This window comes from Pezoporus flaviventris, unplaced genomic scaffold (genome assembly GCF_033815535.1).
Source record: "Pezoporus flaviventris isolate CSIRO_AGI_PZ_B2104156 unplaced genomic scaffold, CSIRO_AGI_Pfla_v1 ptg000015l, whole genome shotgun sequence".
Lineage (NCBI taxonomy): Eukaryota > Metazoa > Chordata > Aves > Psittaciformes > Psittacidae > Pezoporus > Pezoporus flaviventris.
This window is the reverse complement of record NW_026892563.1, coordinates 3,206,790-3,222,680: the sequence shown is the minus strand read 5'-3', so window position 1 is coordinate 3,222,680 and position 15,891 is coordinate 3,206,790. Positions and strand designations below refer to the sequence as shown.

The 15,891-nt window shown below is 38.2% G+C and overlaps 1 protein-coding gene across 7 annotated transcripts in view; it reads right to left on the bottom strand.

Annotated features, from left to right (window-relative positions):
* CNKSR2 (connector enhancer of kinase suppressor of Ras 2) overlaps nucleotides 1-15,891 on the bottom strand; it is a 214,763-nt gene that overhangs the window by 157,228 nt on the left and 41,644 nt on the right. For all 7 annotated transcript variants that reach the window (XM_061453247.1, XM_061453249.1, XM_061453250.1 and 4 more), the window contains exon 3: nucleotides 10,783-10,985. In XM_061453247.1, the coding sequence (XP_061309231.1) occupies nucleotides 10,783-10,985 (203 nt within the window). The remainder of the gene's footprint in view (nucleotides 1-10,782; nucleotides 10,986-15,891) is intronic.

Genomic DNA, 15,891 nt, shown 5'->3' with positions numbered 1-15,891 from the left:
AAATCACACAGAATACCCAAAATGTACTACTAAAATTGTTAAATTCAGGATACATATCCATGGAAAATATTAATCTCTCCTTAGTTTTGCAGTTTTTAAGTTTTATAAGTTTCTCTTTAAGAAATTCTCCCAAGTAACAAGCAATAGGATGAGATGGCCTCAAGTTGTGCCAAGGTTGGTTAAACTGGACATTAGGAAAAATTTCTTCACTGAAAGATTTATCAAGCATTGGAACAAGCTGCCCAGGCAAGTGGTTGAGTCACCATCCCTGGAGGGCCTTAACAGATGTTTAGACATGGCAAACCGGGACATGGTTTAGTGGTGGACTTGGCAGTGCTGGGTTAACAGTTGAATTTGATGATCTTAAAGGTCTTCTTCAACCTAAACAATTCTATGATTATTTCTCAGTCTTCCAGTTCACTTTTAGACTGCCTTTACTCCCACAGAAAAAGCCCACCTTGCCTTCTGCATTCGTTTGTGAATACCCTCATAAAACCAACCAGAAGCACCACTTCCACCTGTGAAACAAATGGTGTCCACATGCGAATCAGATGAGAAAAGCATTTGGCTGATTCATTGGGATTCTTGGGACCTGATCTAATATCTGGTAAAAGCACTGGGGGGACTTAGAATAAGTAAAACTTTTATCCAAAGAGGGAAATAACACAGAGCCAGAGATGCATCAATACTCAGTAGCAGCTGCAAAAGCTAAACTGCAGGCACAGCCCAACATCCCCCACACTGTACTACAATCAGATATGCTTAGTGAAATGAAAAGTTGATCCAGCATTTGCAGATGTCACCTACTTGTATCCTAAAGCATAAAACTTCACATTAGAATGTTTAAAATGCTTGTCTACCTAGAAGCATGCTTGCTTTCTAGAGACACTGCTAAAATGTGTTTGGTTAATGAGGCAGTCAGTCATCTGATTCCTGTACTTAGAGTCTGTGTTAAACTATAAACTCAAGTTGGCCTATTTTCTATATTTTAGAAGGAGCCAAACACTAGGCAGGATGGGTATCTTCTTCAGGAGGAGTCAAGATTTTGACTCAGTGTTGCAAATGAGGTTTTTATGGGCATTATTAGCATTGCAAAGATGGCATTTCTCCCTAATATACATACCTGCTTCTAACATTTAAAACAGAAAACGGTGGCACAGAACCACAAGGATTATAATGTCTGAGTAAACTAATGATAAATCATGCAGTGTGCCAAGTTCTCTAAACAATACTTTAAGTGTCATTGCCTTTAAATTAAGCTGGGTGACCAGTTCCTTCCCCAACTGCCTTCTTTTATTACTTATTAGAGCATACATATTTGTATACACCTGGTTTACAGCACTGGTTGGTTTTATGCGTTCCTCATTTAAGCCTAGAGAAAAGTTTCCAGTACAAAGATCTCTGCTATACGTAGGTCTGAGTGATGACTACAGATATAGTTCTTACGGCTCTTAACAGGTTTCTAAGTTTCTTTTCCATGTGCAGAGCTACTGAAATTTTAGTGCAGGCTAAAATTTTGTCCTACACTAAATTTGGAACTGTCCATTAATAAACCCATGTGAACTCCTCTCTCTGCCTGCTTGTTCTAGCACTTTTTTTTCTCCAGAGCTCCTAATCCAGCCAGACAGAATGAATTTTGATGTGCGTACTCATATTTGCTGCCTTAATTTGATGTAATACATCATACAACAATATATTCTTTCTGCCCATATTTTCTAGGGAGAAAAGCAGTACATTCTTTTTTAAAAAGTACAGAAATTGGAAGCTAGGCAGAGTTTAAGAAACATAAAACCAATAACAGAGTGGGATTTAGTAGACAGCATCTGGTTAAGTTCCAAAAGGTGCCTTGCAAAAGCTATTTGACACACCACAATTCAAAGTCCAAGTTTTATGCAGTATTTGGCAGCTGCATGCTAAGTACACACTACAGCAGGCATACCCACAGACACGCATACAGATTATTACTGAAGTTCAGGAGACATGTGGGCATATTAAAGAATAAAAAGTATCTGAACAGCTTGGTTATGAAACATAATTGCATTTAAAAAATTACATTAGCCAAGATGTACAAAAACCACTGATATTTTTCCTTTCAAAATTGTAACTGCTGAGCTTCTGAAATCTACCTGAAACTTTGATTTAAAAAGGTCATGCTCATTTATGAACTCACTTTTATTGAAGATGAACGGAATCAAGCCAGCAAACAGTATTATTTTATATTAAGTATGGGTGTTAATGTAATTTGATCCTCAAATTACGCAACTGGAATCTAATTGACATTTCAAAGCCTCCAGCATTTCTCTAAAGAAAATCGCTTGGTAGGCTTTGACTTCTAATACTGCATTATCTTCCTTCATACTTTTCCAATTTAGTTTGGTTTCACAATTCATGAGGAAAACAATGACATTTTTACTGTCATTTCTCTTAGTGAAGATTGTTAGAAATGCACCCCAAATAAACTTTGTTGACATTAAAGAATAGGCCAAGAGACTGACACATTACTCATTTTGTTACATTGAAGTTTACATAGTGAAGCATTACTGAAAACAGCATATGAAACAGGCAGCAAGGGTGCCAGGAGGAGGGAGAAGACTATGAAAAATCAGTAACTAATAAGTATTATTCTGAAAAGTGCTTCACAACTTGGAAAGATAAGGAGACAGGTCCATGTTATACGGACTTTGCTACCGCAGAAAACATAAGGGGTCCTTGAGCTGCCTCCTCTGGAGGTCTCTGGTCTTATAAACCACCTCTCACATCAGCTTCTGCTGATGCCTCTCTGGGGTATTGCTGCAAATTGGACCAATAAAATTGCAATTCCCTTTCCTTCCCAGTTCACACCACTACCCTGAAGGCAATCTGCACACACAATTATACAGCACTACTGCATAAGCAGCAGGGAAACTAGTAAGGGCCTCTTTAAATATTTACTACCAAAGGGAACGCATTGTTCCTAAGACTCAATTTCAACAGTGAAAGTCCAGCAAGACTTTGTATAGCAACATGCCAGCAGTTTCAACGAAAATATTAACAGAAACTTCACTGTGGGATCACTGATGGGATTCATGAAAGAAACAGCGTGAAACACCAGTCTGACAAAAAAAACCCTCTTTACTGATAACATCCACTAATTGCAATTTTAATACAGCACAATATTGTTGAATGAACAGATGAAACAGTATGTACAAATGCAAATAAAGCCTCCATACACTGAAACATTTCAATTGGCTGCTAAAACACTTTCTTCTTCAAGGCATCAGAAACACACCATGTAGAAGGAATTCCTTGTTTAATTAGACCACTTCTCTCTACTTTAAAAAAATCATTTCCTTGGCTGTGCTATTTCTATCAGCTTCCACCTTCCACTCTTTTCTGTCAAACCTGTATCTTTCACAGTCCCTTGGACATTCAAGTCTCCCATAACTCCTAAGGCTCCAGTGAAGAAAAATCCCTGAGACAACTGCAATTTTTAACACATTTGCTGTCCAATTCAATGCTCTTTAAGTTAAACAAGAACTGAAAAACTACCCTGGACTGGGGTCATATGTTGCCCCACTTCCTGCTGTGACACTGACCTCACTGTCCCATTGTCTTGCCTCTCTCAGTAACTTCCAAGACCTTTTACATTTCCTCATTCATGGAACCTGTTTTACAAAATTTCTCTTGTAATTTAATTGTTCTTCTTTGAAAACCTCCTTGTCATTCTCCTCCTTTGCAACACCCACATGAAAACACCTCTGTGGCTCCATAGCACACATACCTTACCACATGCCCTTTCCACTCATTTCCTCTTCTGGACCTCTGCTGGTTTCCCCTTTCCATTCTTTGTCTACCCGTTTTACATCCTGACATTTTAAGAAAATGAGATTAATCCAATCACATAAGCACTTCTGCACACACGCACATGTGCATGGACATGCACATGAAAGTTGGTTTTGCCCTTTTTCTCACCTTTTCTCCTGCTTTCTCCAACATTTGAAGCCATTTTCAAACCACTTTCGCAAATGGCTAATAGGCTTCAAGGATAATTAAGTTCAGACATGTTTTGTGCTGATGCATGCAGCTGGAAAAGTGGGAGCCTCTTAATTTTTCCACTTTGCAAACCTACATTGTGAGCCTGCACCTCATTAGACAAGACAGATTCCAGTGAGACGAAGAGCTTCTAAATACCTCATTCACAGAAGAAAAAAAAAAAAAAAAAACAGCTTACAATTGGTGCTTTATCTTTTTTTGTTGTTGTTTCAAATAACATTCAATTCAATCAACTTCAAGTCCCTGATCTATAGGAAGTAAAGTTTCCCTCACACCAGGCATGACAGAGGTACTGTTTCTTTTCACATTTCGTTAAGCCAGTGTTTGAGATAAATAATAAAACACCTCTGAAACATGATTTTGTTTATATGTGCATAATGCAAGCTGTAACATGCACGCATGTATGTATATACTTTTATGAAATGAGACCTAATTAAAATCTATAGCAGTATCAACATCTTTCAGGATGAAAAAAAAAAGTGTATTATCTAATATTATTAATTAATTAAGCCACCCTGAAAGACTGATAGAAAAACAGCTACATCACCATAGCCCAGCTAATTCCCTCACAGACTTAAGAAATAATGTGATTCAACAGCTATTAATACTTACAAGTACCAACAGCACATGAAGGAAAATCCTTCCCAAACAATTACATAAAGATGTGCATTATGAAGGAGATGCATACACTTGGTATTTCTATATTACCATTATCAACATTTTTCAGCCTTGGATGCTTTACCTCATCTGTCTTTTCCACGTAACACTTGGTTAGGGGAAAATGATACACAGAAATAACTATTTCACTTTAAAAGTTGCACTTTGGACAAATACAGACCCCTGTTTGTAAAAGTATTGCCCCAGAATAAAAGTTAGTCACATTTCACCACTAGTTTTAGTACACAGCTATTTTATAACAATAGACATTGTGAGGGGTTTAAGACCAATATCATGCTTATTTTAGCACCCTAACATGGGGAAATATCCTCAGAGAAGTTTGATTAAACATAATAGTCAAAAATATTTTAAAGAGAGAGGGAACCAAATCAGAGATATAACTGAGCCTTCAAAGGTAACACATTAAGCTCAAATGGAAATCTGAATTCAAATAGATATCTGAACGTAGAATGTTGCTGCATATATATTTGCACCAAATCCATCTAAAATTCATAATTTTAGGCTTTCATGAAACAAATATTTTATTTAATTCTAATGGAACTGCTTTATGTAGAATCAGGGAGGAATGCAGTAGAATTCACACTGGATAAAAGAATTCTTTGAATGAATGCTCTGTTAAACATTTACAGCTGTTCCATAGTTAAGTACCATAGCACTCTTAGGCAGCACTTACTAACAGGTTTGGCATACCATTCAAGCAAACATAAAGGGAAATGCATAAAGGAAATGTAAGATTTACAGGTTTAAGACTGAAAACCAATTGACAGAAAGTCCATAATTTGTGTGATGAATACAGAATCACTAAACATTTTGGTTTCTTTTTTTTGGGTTTTCATTTGTTTTCCCCTGCCATCTTGTGTGCAAAACAGATTTGCCCTATTAGGATAGGCAATAACCAAGCACAGCTAACAGGATGGTGTAAAGTCTCTTAGAAAGGAGACTCTAAATCAGAAACACCTTCTTTGTAAGAAGTTATGGGCTTGTAAACAATGTTCCTCTTTACTTAAGACTACAAAATAGTCACACCATAAGCACCACCATGGCTCATTCACTGAAAACAATGAGACAAAGAAACCCAACTGAACCCATTTTACGTACAGCAGAAGACAATGTATGTGTTGTGTATGTCACCATGGTGAAAAGAGGGAGATCCATTTTTTAGCAGGGAATGCAGTCTGCTACCACAATGCTTTCACGCAAAGTAGGCTTAAGGGGTTGCACTGAATCTGAACACCTAGAATTGCTCACATATGAACAAAGAGTATTTACATCACTGCAGGCTGCATTTCTCTGTAGACAACAGAGCATCATCAAAAAGGTATATGCAGCCCACAGTGGGGCTTGGAGGTCCTATTCTCTGTCCAGACTTAACTACTGAAGCATTCTAATATCCTTAACTTTACACACAGATTTTAGCCTTACTTAATCATATTTATGTATACATAGAAGTGCTTTGCAGAATACTAGCACGTTTGAGCGCAGGCCAAAATGACTTGCCCACCTGGGGTCAGAAGCCAAAAGGTTATACCTAACCACTCTGAATGGCCATAAAAGCGGACCTAGACTTGCCAAAAATTTCACATTTTGTTATTACTGTCAGCAAGTTGACCTGTATCTTTCAGATGACCAAAAATTTTTATTTACAGTTGGTTTTTTTGTTGATCTCCTTGTTTCATTTTGTTCATGTATCACATATCCAGACAGCAGTGGTAAATTAATTAGACTGGTGCACATTTGTCAGCCTGCTAGCTTTTCTCTGGCCACAGTACTGAAAGCTTTGAATACAAAATCTGTCTCCACAAGATCTCTTTGTTCCTACTACTTAGACTTCAGTGTAATCTGCAGTAGCAGTTTAAGTTTTTTATTTCCAAAATGGGGATAGTGCTAGGGTGAAAAACAAGGGATACAGGAGAGTTGCTGTGAAAGACATATTGAATCACTGCCCACACAGATGGCTGAGTCAAATAGTACACTAAAATCCAGTGTTCCTTGACAAATACTAATTCACAACCATTAAAATCTGTGACACAATAACAGATGCAAAATGTTGTAGTAGTTATCTCATGAGGAGTTTATTATATTTTCTTAAATTCTTAATTGAAAAATAAACTACCACATTCTCTTAGTTGTGTCTTTAATGGAGACTTGATTAAAGCCCTAAGAACAACAATCCCTTCCTCACTCCTAGTCTCTAAGTCCGCATTTATTGGTACTATCTGCTAAGATCCAAACCATTCTTCCTGGTGCTGCACAAGACACATGGGATGAGGAGCACTTGCTTCAGGTAACACAGCATAAGCACTACAGCACAGGCAGAAGCAGGAAGCCCAAATGCATAACTAAGAAATTTTTTTTTGCTTAGTGCAGTCAATAGGAAATACAGGTTTCCAGGTTGGTTGGCTGTCAAAGACTACAGGAGTGTGGTGGAGGTGAATGAAGACAACATATCAAACCAACAGCAACAGGGAAGCTGGCACCAGCAGAAGCAAGGGATGCAAACAAGCTGTATGCTGGCAGAGCAAAGAGACAAGATGCTCATGCAAGGAGACAGAGCTCATGCTCCTGCTACCAAATGTCACCCCATGTCAGGTTCTCTCAGGATCCCTCCTCTTCCACAAACAGCATTACAGTTGTTCCCTGTTAAGACTGTAGTAATAAGCTCTACCCTAAATCCAGCTGTCCCATGAAAGAAAAACATGATGTACAGTGGGATTCGAAGGGGGAAAATGGAGTACTTAAAGGATTTAAGTCTCCCGGAAGAGAGGACAAATTTTATGGGCTGAGAAAGTAACAGGAAGTTAAAATTAGTTTAAAAAAGTTAAGGACATAATCATCTAGTGTGATGACAGTTTCTTTACAGAACGTTATTGGAGAGCTATTTCATATTCCTCAAAATCATCAGCCAACCTGTTTTAAAAATAGCTAGAATTCTCCACTAAGTTTTCCAGTTTCTAAATGAAACTAAATCAGAAGACTTTTAAAGCCTGGTGACAAAAGCTACCCTAATTTTCAGTTAAACTCAATCTCTGACATACATCTGGAAGTAGGACTGCTCCAGGCAGAGACCTGAAATAAACAGTGCCCTTGGATTGGCCCTGCACAGTGGCACTGCAAGAGCCATGGTGAAAGTAACTCAGCAAATCATGACTCTCACACTCCTTTTGACAACTGTGCCTGGCTTAACAAGGTCCTTACAAATTTTAAGCATTCTACAAAAACATCCTAAAAAAGAGCTCACTAGAGCAGCAAGTGAAGCACAAGTCATACGGAGTCACCACCATTCCCTACACATAAAAGCCACATTATTGTATTTCTATGCAAGTTGGAACTGCCGCTAGCTGCTTTTTCCTGACATGACCTGAAAAACACTGAATAAGGGCAGCTTAGTATGACTAGCACAATGGGGTGAATAACCCTAAGAGCCACTTTATTCCTCCTAATGGTATGCTTTCCCCTCTCTTGCACCCCAGAGATAGAACTGGTGGTAAAAATCAATCAAAATACTAAGATCTGGGACCCAGATTTAATAATAATGGCTGTGAAGAATAAAATTAAATCCAAGTTCCTGACTTTAAATTTTTAAATTAGATTTTTAAAATCTTTCTGTCTCCCCCTAGTGGCCCCAACAGCTTCTTAGAAGGAATACAACAGGCAAAATCCTGTTGATCTCCAGATGCTCCCCTTCCTGAGGAAAATGAAGTCACTGGCCAGCCATCATCCTAACCTGAGGCTTCACCAAACAAGGAAGAACAAACCTAACCAAAATGCTCACATGTTCATAAATAAGAAAAGTCTGATTTATGAGAGGGGGTGGGAGAGGAGGGAGGGATTTGCCAGAACCAGGTGTTTAAGCTACACACAGATCTTCAAAGACTTTCCGAGAAATCTGAACAAAATTAAAATATCACTTTTAGGAAGCCTTATCTGGACACTCAAGGCAACATTGCTAAAAGCAGGCTGCCATCATGATTGCCTTCATTTTTAACTCCTTGGAACTCCTAGTCTGACCAGCTACCATTTCAGATGAGTACAAAAGTCATTTTGCATTTTACTGGTAGCAGAACTGATATGCATTTTTTAGAAAAATTATTTAAAAGGTCTTCCCCCACCAACACTAAAACCTGCTAACAGAATTAACTCTGACAAATACACTATAGTTGCCTTTATAAACATAACTTCACTAGGAGATAATGCTCAACACACTCCTGAGCTACAAACTAATTTTACAGTCTGGATTTGTCTTTTAATACTAAAAAGTCCTGAAGTTCAACTACTAAATACATATTGATGACAAAACCACAATGTTTTTCAATGTGTTAAAAGTATATATATGTGTGTGTGTGTGTGTGTGCGCATGTGTGTGAAAGTTTACTTCTTAATACCAGAATAAAAAGGAGTGGCAAACACTGATCTGCCTATGCATGGTTTTCTACCATTCTACCACGGTTTTCTACCATTCCTTCTGTTTTAAAGCCCAGAATGATAATGCTGTTCTCTGTCAAAAAATATTTGCAGGGATAAAATGTGAAGCCTACAGGTTTTCCCAGTAACAAAAATTGGCTGGAGGCAGAACTAAAAATATATTCGAAATTTTTCAAGTCTCAATACTAAACTCTTGCCATGAGATTGTATTGCTTCTCTGCACATCTAATGCTAAACATATAAATAGCAATTTAGGAACCCAACTTTAGGTATTCTGGTTTTGAAACTTGGGGAATGCTTGAAAGGGAGGAGAAGAGAAACAGCAGTGGTACCTGCAATCTAATGAACAAAAGAAAGATTTTGCAGTTCAGCTTAAGAAATGGAGAAGATTCATGCCTCAGTTAAAGCTTTCAAATGGAAATCATTTATGGGACAGAATACAGTTTGCCTCAGGAAAATGAAACACAACAAAACCCACAGCAGTAAATCCAAATAATTCTGTTGGATTTTGTGGATTTCACAAAGATCATACTCTGAACAAAACTTCAGCTGCTGGATACAAAAACAAAAAAAAAGATACATCTTCAAATCAAGATAAGCATTTTATTTTAATGATAAAAATCACTGTGATGCATTTTGCAAGACATACAGATAGGCTAATTTTAACCACTTCAGGGGTTTCAATGATCATCTTAAAAGCTTGCATTATTACTCTTGTTATCATTAGAAAAATGTCACTATAGATACAGAAAAGGAGAGCACTTAAGTCATGGTCCCACATACTTCCTAGGTAATAGAGGCAAAAGTATAAGTTCAAAAGGCATTTCCGGTTTCAGAGGTATCTCATTGCCACTTAAAAAACCTAAAATGCAACATGCATGGTACACACACACACATTTTAAATATATATTGACACCTATCAAATGTAAATTACAATCATATTTTTGTGAATTTGATACTCTCAGAGCAATGAATCTGAGTTATGCAGGTCAGAGTGCATATCAGTATCAAACACACATGTATCTACATAGTTGTTGAGAACTTATAGCTCGCTACAACTGCCTGAAAGGAGGTTGCAGTGAGGTGGGGGGTCAGTCTCTTCTCCCAGGTAAGAAGTGATAGGACAAGAGGTAACGGCCTCAAGCTACACCAGGGGAGGTTTAGACTGGACATTAGGAAAAATTTCTTCACAGAGAGGATGATCTGGCATTGGAACAGGCTGCCCAGGCGAGTGGTGGAATCACTGGCCCTGGAAGCGTTCAAAACCTTTGTAGGTGAGGCTCTTTCTTAGTGACATGGTTTAGTGGTGGTCTTGGCAGTCCTGGGGTAACGGTTGTACTTGATGATCTTAAAGGTCTTTTCTAACCTAGTTGATTCTATGATTCTGTGATATATAACCTAATGATGTCATCCTGTTGCTCTACTGTATTTCCAGAAATGTGTAGCGTTGCAGTGTATTTAGAAGTACTGTAGTGAAATGCTATCTGAATGGCATGGTGACTTTACAAGAAAAAATTGCTACAAACTTCCTCTCAGAATTTGTAAATTAATTTTGCTTCCGTTTCAGTGCCCACATTATATTTTGTAAAGAAGTTGGGGTTTGTGCGTGTGCATGATCTGGTCACCTGTAACACATTTTGGAGATTTTACCTGTCCAGCCAAGCCAGCAGACTTTTAGCTGCTCCAATCAGATCCACTACCGATGTCAGAAAATCATTCGGTAATTTGCGGCTGGTCCTTCCATCGTAGTGACCACTCCTCCTCCTCCCAGTGATGAAGTTCTGCAGATTTTTGGCAGATGCATTCAGTTTGTGAGAAAGGGTTTTCAGATTTTCTGTTTCCAAACCATAGTTCTGCATTGAGAAAAAAAAAAAAGACAAGAAAAAATTAGCTTTCCATCTGAACATGAAGTACTGAGAACAGCAAGATTGCTCTTCTGCTTCAAAACTTAACCATTCCTAATAATTAAGGTAGAAATACACCCACTCATTAATTTTTAAATGTATGGCGTGTTCTGTTTCTAAAGTGCATAAAAATGGAACAAAAGAAGAGCAAAATTATGAGTGATCTTTTAGCTGAAAAACATCTCAAAATGAAGAAAAAAGACTAGTCTGGAAGACTGACTTTCAAAGCAGTCCATCACTTTCAGTGATCAGATGGTTCTCTCAGTAAATCTGATGGTTAGGGATCAGTCCCCTCATGTCTGTACTCATACCAGGTCCTAAGATCACATTAGACAAGAAGGCCTGCAACTAGCATTAGTACATCATATGGACACAGTATGACACCAAATTGCTATGGTTGGTTTCTGTCAAGGAAACATGTTCATTGCCTTATTTTTATTCTTGTTAGCAGAAAAGAACCACTAGAATCACAGACTAGAGGACATAGTGCTACTCTCTGCCCAGTGTCTGTTGCTCTTTTAAAGTCAAGATGTAAACTATGCTTCCATTTAAGAGTCAATCCTTTAAACTTAAATTACGTTCCTCAGGTGCGCAGCAGACAGAAAAAATTATGAAGAAATATTAATAAACAGTATGTGATAATCCTTCCAATATATACAATCCAAATATACAAATATTACTGAAACAGCACTAGAGAATACCCTAATTTAATGTTCAATTACAATATAATATAGTACCATCAATGATTCGTTATTTCTATAATAGATTTGCTTTCCTTACATATGCAAAGAATAATAGAGTTCTTTTGAAAGAGATTTTCTTTTGCCTTTGTAAAGGAATAAGCAAGCAATTGCACTGAATTGAGCTTAGTATTCCTGTAAAGAAAAGATGGGACTTCTGAAGGTACTCCTCACCTTAACCACATCACAGGGTGCTCCCACATTGTTCAATTGATGATGGGAAGGGCTACTTTCTGTCAAAGGGTGGACCATTTTCTACTACAAATGATGATGAAGTAGGATGCAGAAAACCCTTCAGCTGCACATATAAAAATCTACTTTCTAACACACACTCTCCTCACCAACTTTTCTCCCAGACCCCCAGTTTGGCTCCCATGCTGATCTGTCCACAAGGAGAAGAGATGGGAGAAGGGATATATTTGTCAATGCTAATTTGAGACCACTGAAGTTTATTTACCTTAGTCTTTTTTTCCTGTAAGAAATGGGTTTGGGGTGTGTAATTATTTACAGCAGTTGTCATGCTCTTAACCCAAACCGTCTACTAAATGAACTTAATCTCCTCTTTAATTACACAGGATTACAGGATCATTACACTGAAGCTGGCGGCAGTGAGCCCCCAGCCCTCCCACAACATCCACTCCCAGGAAAATGGGAGATCATCACAGAAAAGAGAGACTTCAGAACACAGTTTGCCATCTCTCAACCAGCCCTTCTTTGTGCTTGTAAATCAAACACTCTTCGTGAGGGAGACACTAAAACCACATCTATCTTACGACAGCAGAGGATGCACTTTGGGACTCAGCTTAAGGCGGAGGTGACCATGCGCTAAGGTTGTGCTTTAAAAGCTGTCACCGTAACTTCTGTGAACATCCATACTTTGGGCAAGGAAGGATTGCCACACATGTTTCTCAACTGCACAGTTTCTGCACAGGAGCTGTCCTCTGCCATCAGGTTCAGTTCCCAGTTAGACAAATTGTATGTTTGGGCAGTGACTTTCCCACCATGTAAATATTCAATAGTAGTTACACAAGAGATAGAGTTAGATTATAAATAAAAAAATAAAAAATGAAGGCAATAAATAGGGAGGGAAAAGTAAATCGTGCTTTATTACGCAGCCAAACTAGTTACTTACCAACCCAGTTCAAAGTAAAGAGACAGGCATTAGAAAAAAATAAATTTGATTTTGCTGTGGTTTTCTATGGCTGAGAGAGCACGACGGAGATTGAGGACTGGGCCAGAGTAAAAGTTGGAAAAAAATCATAAAATCATAGAAACAGAACGGTCTGCGTTAGAAGGGACCTTCAAGATCATCCAGTTCCAGCCCCCCTGCCATGGGCAGGGACACCTCCCACTAGATCAGGTTGCTCAAAACCCATCCAACCTGTCTTTGAAGACTGCTAGGAATGGAGCATCCACAGCTTCTCTGGGCAACCTGTTCCAGTGTTTCATCACCAAAAATAGGGTTTGTTCTTATTTCACCCTGCTTCTTGAGCACCTGGCTTATTTTGACAAAATTAACAGGGGAAGAAACAAATTAAAGACAGTTTAGGTGAAAGATGTGTCATACAAAATGCCGTATAAAACAGCCAGATCAACAGCCCACTGTAAGCGAGCCCTGTGACACCTGCACGACATGGTGCTCACTTCCCCAAAACACAGGATGAATCAAAAGTTTATTCTACAACAGGAAAATAGCCTGCATTTCTGTATACGCTTCTTTAGAAAATCAGCTCCTATAAAAGCTTAGTGGCCTCTTGTTAATATTTCAAGTGATAGACACCTGCAGACTCACTCTTTTTCAATGTCTTTTTTCACCATTGTATATGTGGAAAGGAAGAGACAATGTTAACAGATACAAAGTCTATTTTCACACATATTCATAAAGTGTGTGCTGTTTAACATAAAAGAAAAGACAAGGGGCAAATGTAAAGCTTAAGCTACATACAGAATTCAGTCTTACAAGGGGAATGGCTTCAGTAAAGCCTCCACCTGTAATATGAGGCAGATAAAGCGGGGGATGGAATATATTTTGGGGCAGCAGTGTTTATTGAAGCCTTTAAGTAGAAGGATCCTAAAACAGCAGCCAAGCTAACAAATTCCACACTTTGTTTATCACTAATATTTCTGTCCCACATTAGAAATTAACAAAGAGTTGCATGTTCTAATATTGGAAAAAAAACTGCTCAGATAATAACCACCAAGTTTAATCATACTTTATATACAATAAGACACTATTAATAATACGGTTTTCTTAGAAATGCACAGTTTATTTTCAAGCACCATGAGAAGATAATAGCAGGCAAAAAGAGACAATTCTTTGTTTTCCCCTAGTCTACATTTAGCCAGCACTAACACAAGTTATGCTTTCATTAGCCAAAATAAATTCACAGTCACTGAAGGAACCACAAAGAAATCTCTGCATGCTTGCAGAGATTACAAGAAGCAAAGCAAGTCTATGCATCCGCTTTCTCAATGAGAGGCCATGGAGCAAGAATCTCTTCAGAGACACCCTGCCTCAACAGAAACAGCTCTAATGGAGTCTTTCTGGCAATCACAAAACAAGAACTTGATGAAACTAAGCTACACAGAGTAATAGCTTGTCAGCAGGTGTTCGAACTAAAGGTGGTGGGAGCTATTAATAGGCATTTTACCTGCTAATTACTTTTCTGTGGCTTCACATGACAGTGTGAGTGACGAATTGTAGCTCTTTTCTTCACATGCTGACAAGCAGCAGCTCTAACCACCACTGAGCCACTGATGAATTTTGCTTTTTTTTCTGGTAGCAACAGGAAGCCTAGTCCCTTTGCCAGGACATCCTTGCACCAGTCACACAGGATAGGAACAGAGTTCAGTAACCAGACTTTGGAAGTAAAGTGAAAATTCAGCTTGATCAATGTTCACCAGGTGTCCCTCCTCTTCCCCCAATTAAAATAGATATATGTGTGTGTATATATATATTAAAAAAGAAAAATAAAATCAGACCTCATTTTATCTCTTGTGCTAAATTCACTTGACCCCTTCTGGCAGGGAAGTGCATCTCACACTGCTAGTACAGCTTAAAAGCAAAGTGTTCCTAACTCATAGTGCTATCTCTGATGGCCCAGACAGGTTGTCTAGAAGCTGCTGAGACCTTTAGTTTAGGGTACTTTTATGCTGCCTATTGCAAATGCAAAGACAAATCAACTAACTAAAAATGCCAAGCTCAGATATCAAAAGAAGTCCACATCTAAACACATTGCAATATGCAGTAGAGACAGCCACAGGCCCATTAACAAATCAAAAAATCCCTTAGAGCAGATGTCATGATCACAACTTTTATGTAACCACAAATGCCTCTACACCTCCAAGCACAAAGAACACAACAAGTTCAATGTCATTATTCGGCTTCGGCAAACAATCCAAGATCGAGAAATTAAGGTAAGGCCCCTCTGCCTACCTCCCTAAATAACTGTTACTTCTCTCCAGCCCAGAAAGTGGCTGGAAATCATGTGGAGAAAAAGGCATGAAGTGACCATTGCTGGACACAAGTTGACAACAAAGAGACACAAGTTGGGAACCAACAATACTACTATAACACTGGAGCTGGGGGCAAAAGTAAAGTAAAAACAGTTTCTCCAGGCAGGCAGAGCAAATAGCAGTGCTAATATCAATTCCTGATACCCCTCTGGAGAAGGCAACCATGGCTGTACAAACTACAAAAAGTAAACTTTTATTTTTATTTGGCAAATGTTTATTATCACACACACAAACATTATTATTTAAAGAAGGAAAAAATGGCAACATTTTGAAAAGACTAATATTATAGTATAGACGGGTGTACGGGGTAACAAATTATGTGCAGTACGTAATAAATTATGTGTAAAGAAATGTAACTTCTCAGTTATGCCTGACATCTCTCAGTGATATGGCTAAAAATCACAAGGATTAAATCATAAGCTTTCTCTCTACTACAACTTTTTAAAGTCTTTTCCTTCTTATTCACAGACTGAATGCAGGATTTTTAGGTAATAGCATATGACTGCTAAGAAATGGACTTAAGATAACCCCAGACAAATTTAATTCTGCTCCACACTATCTTTCAGTGCTTTCATCTTCCATATTATTTTTTTAGTATA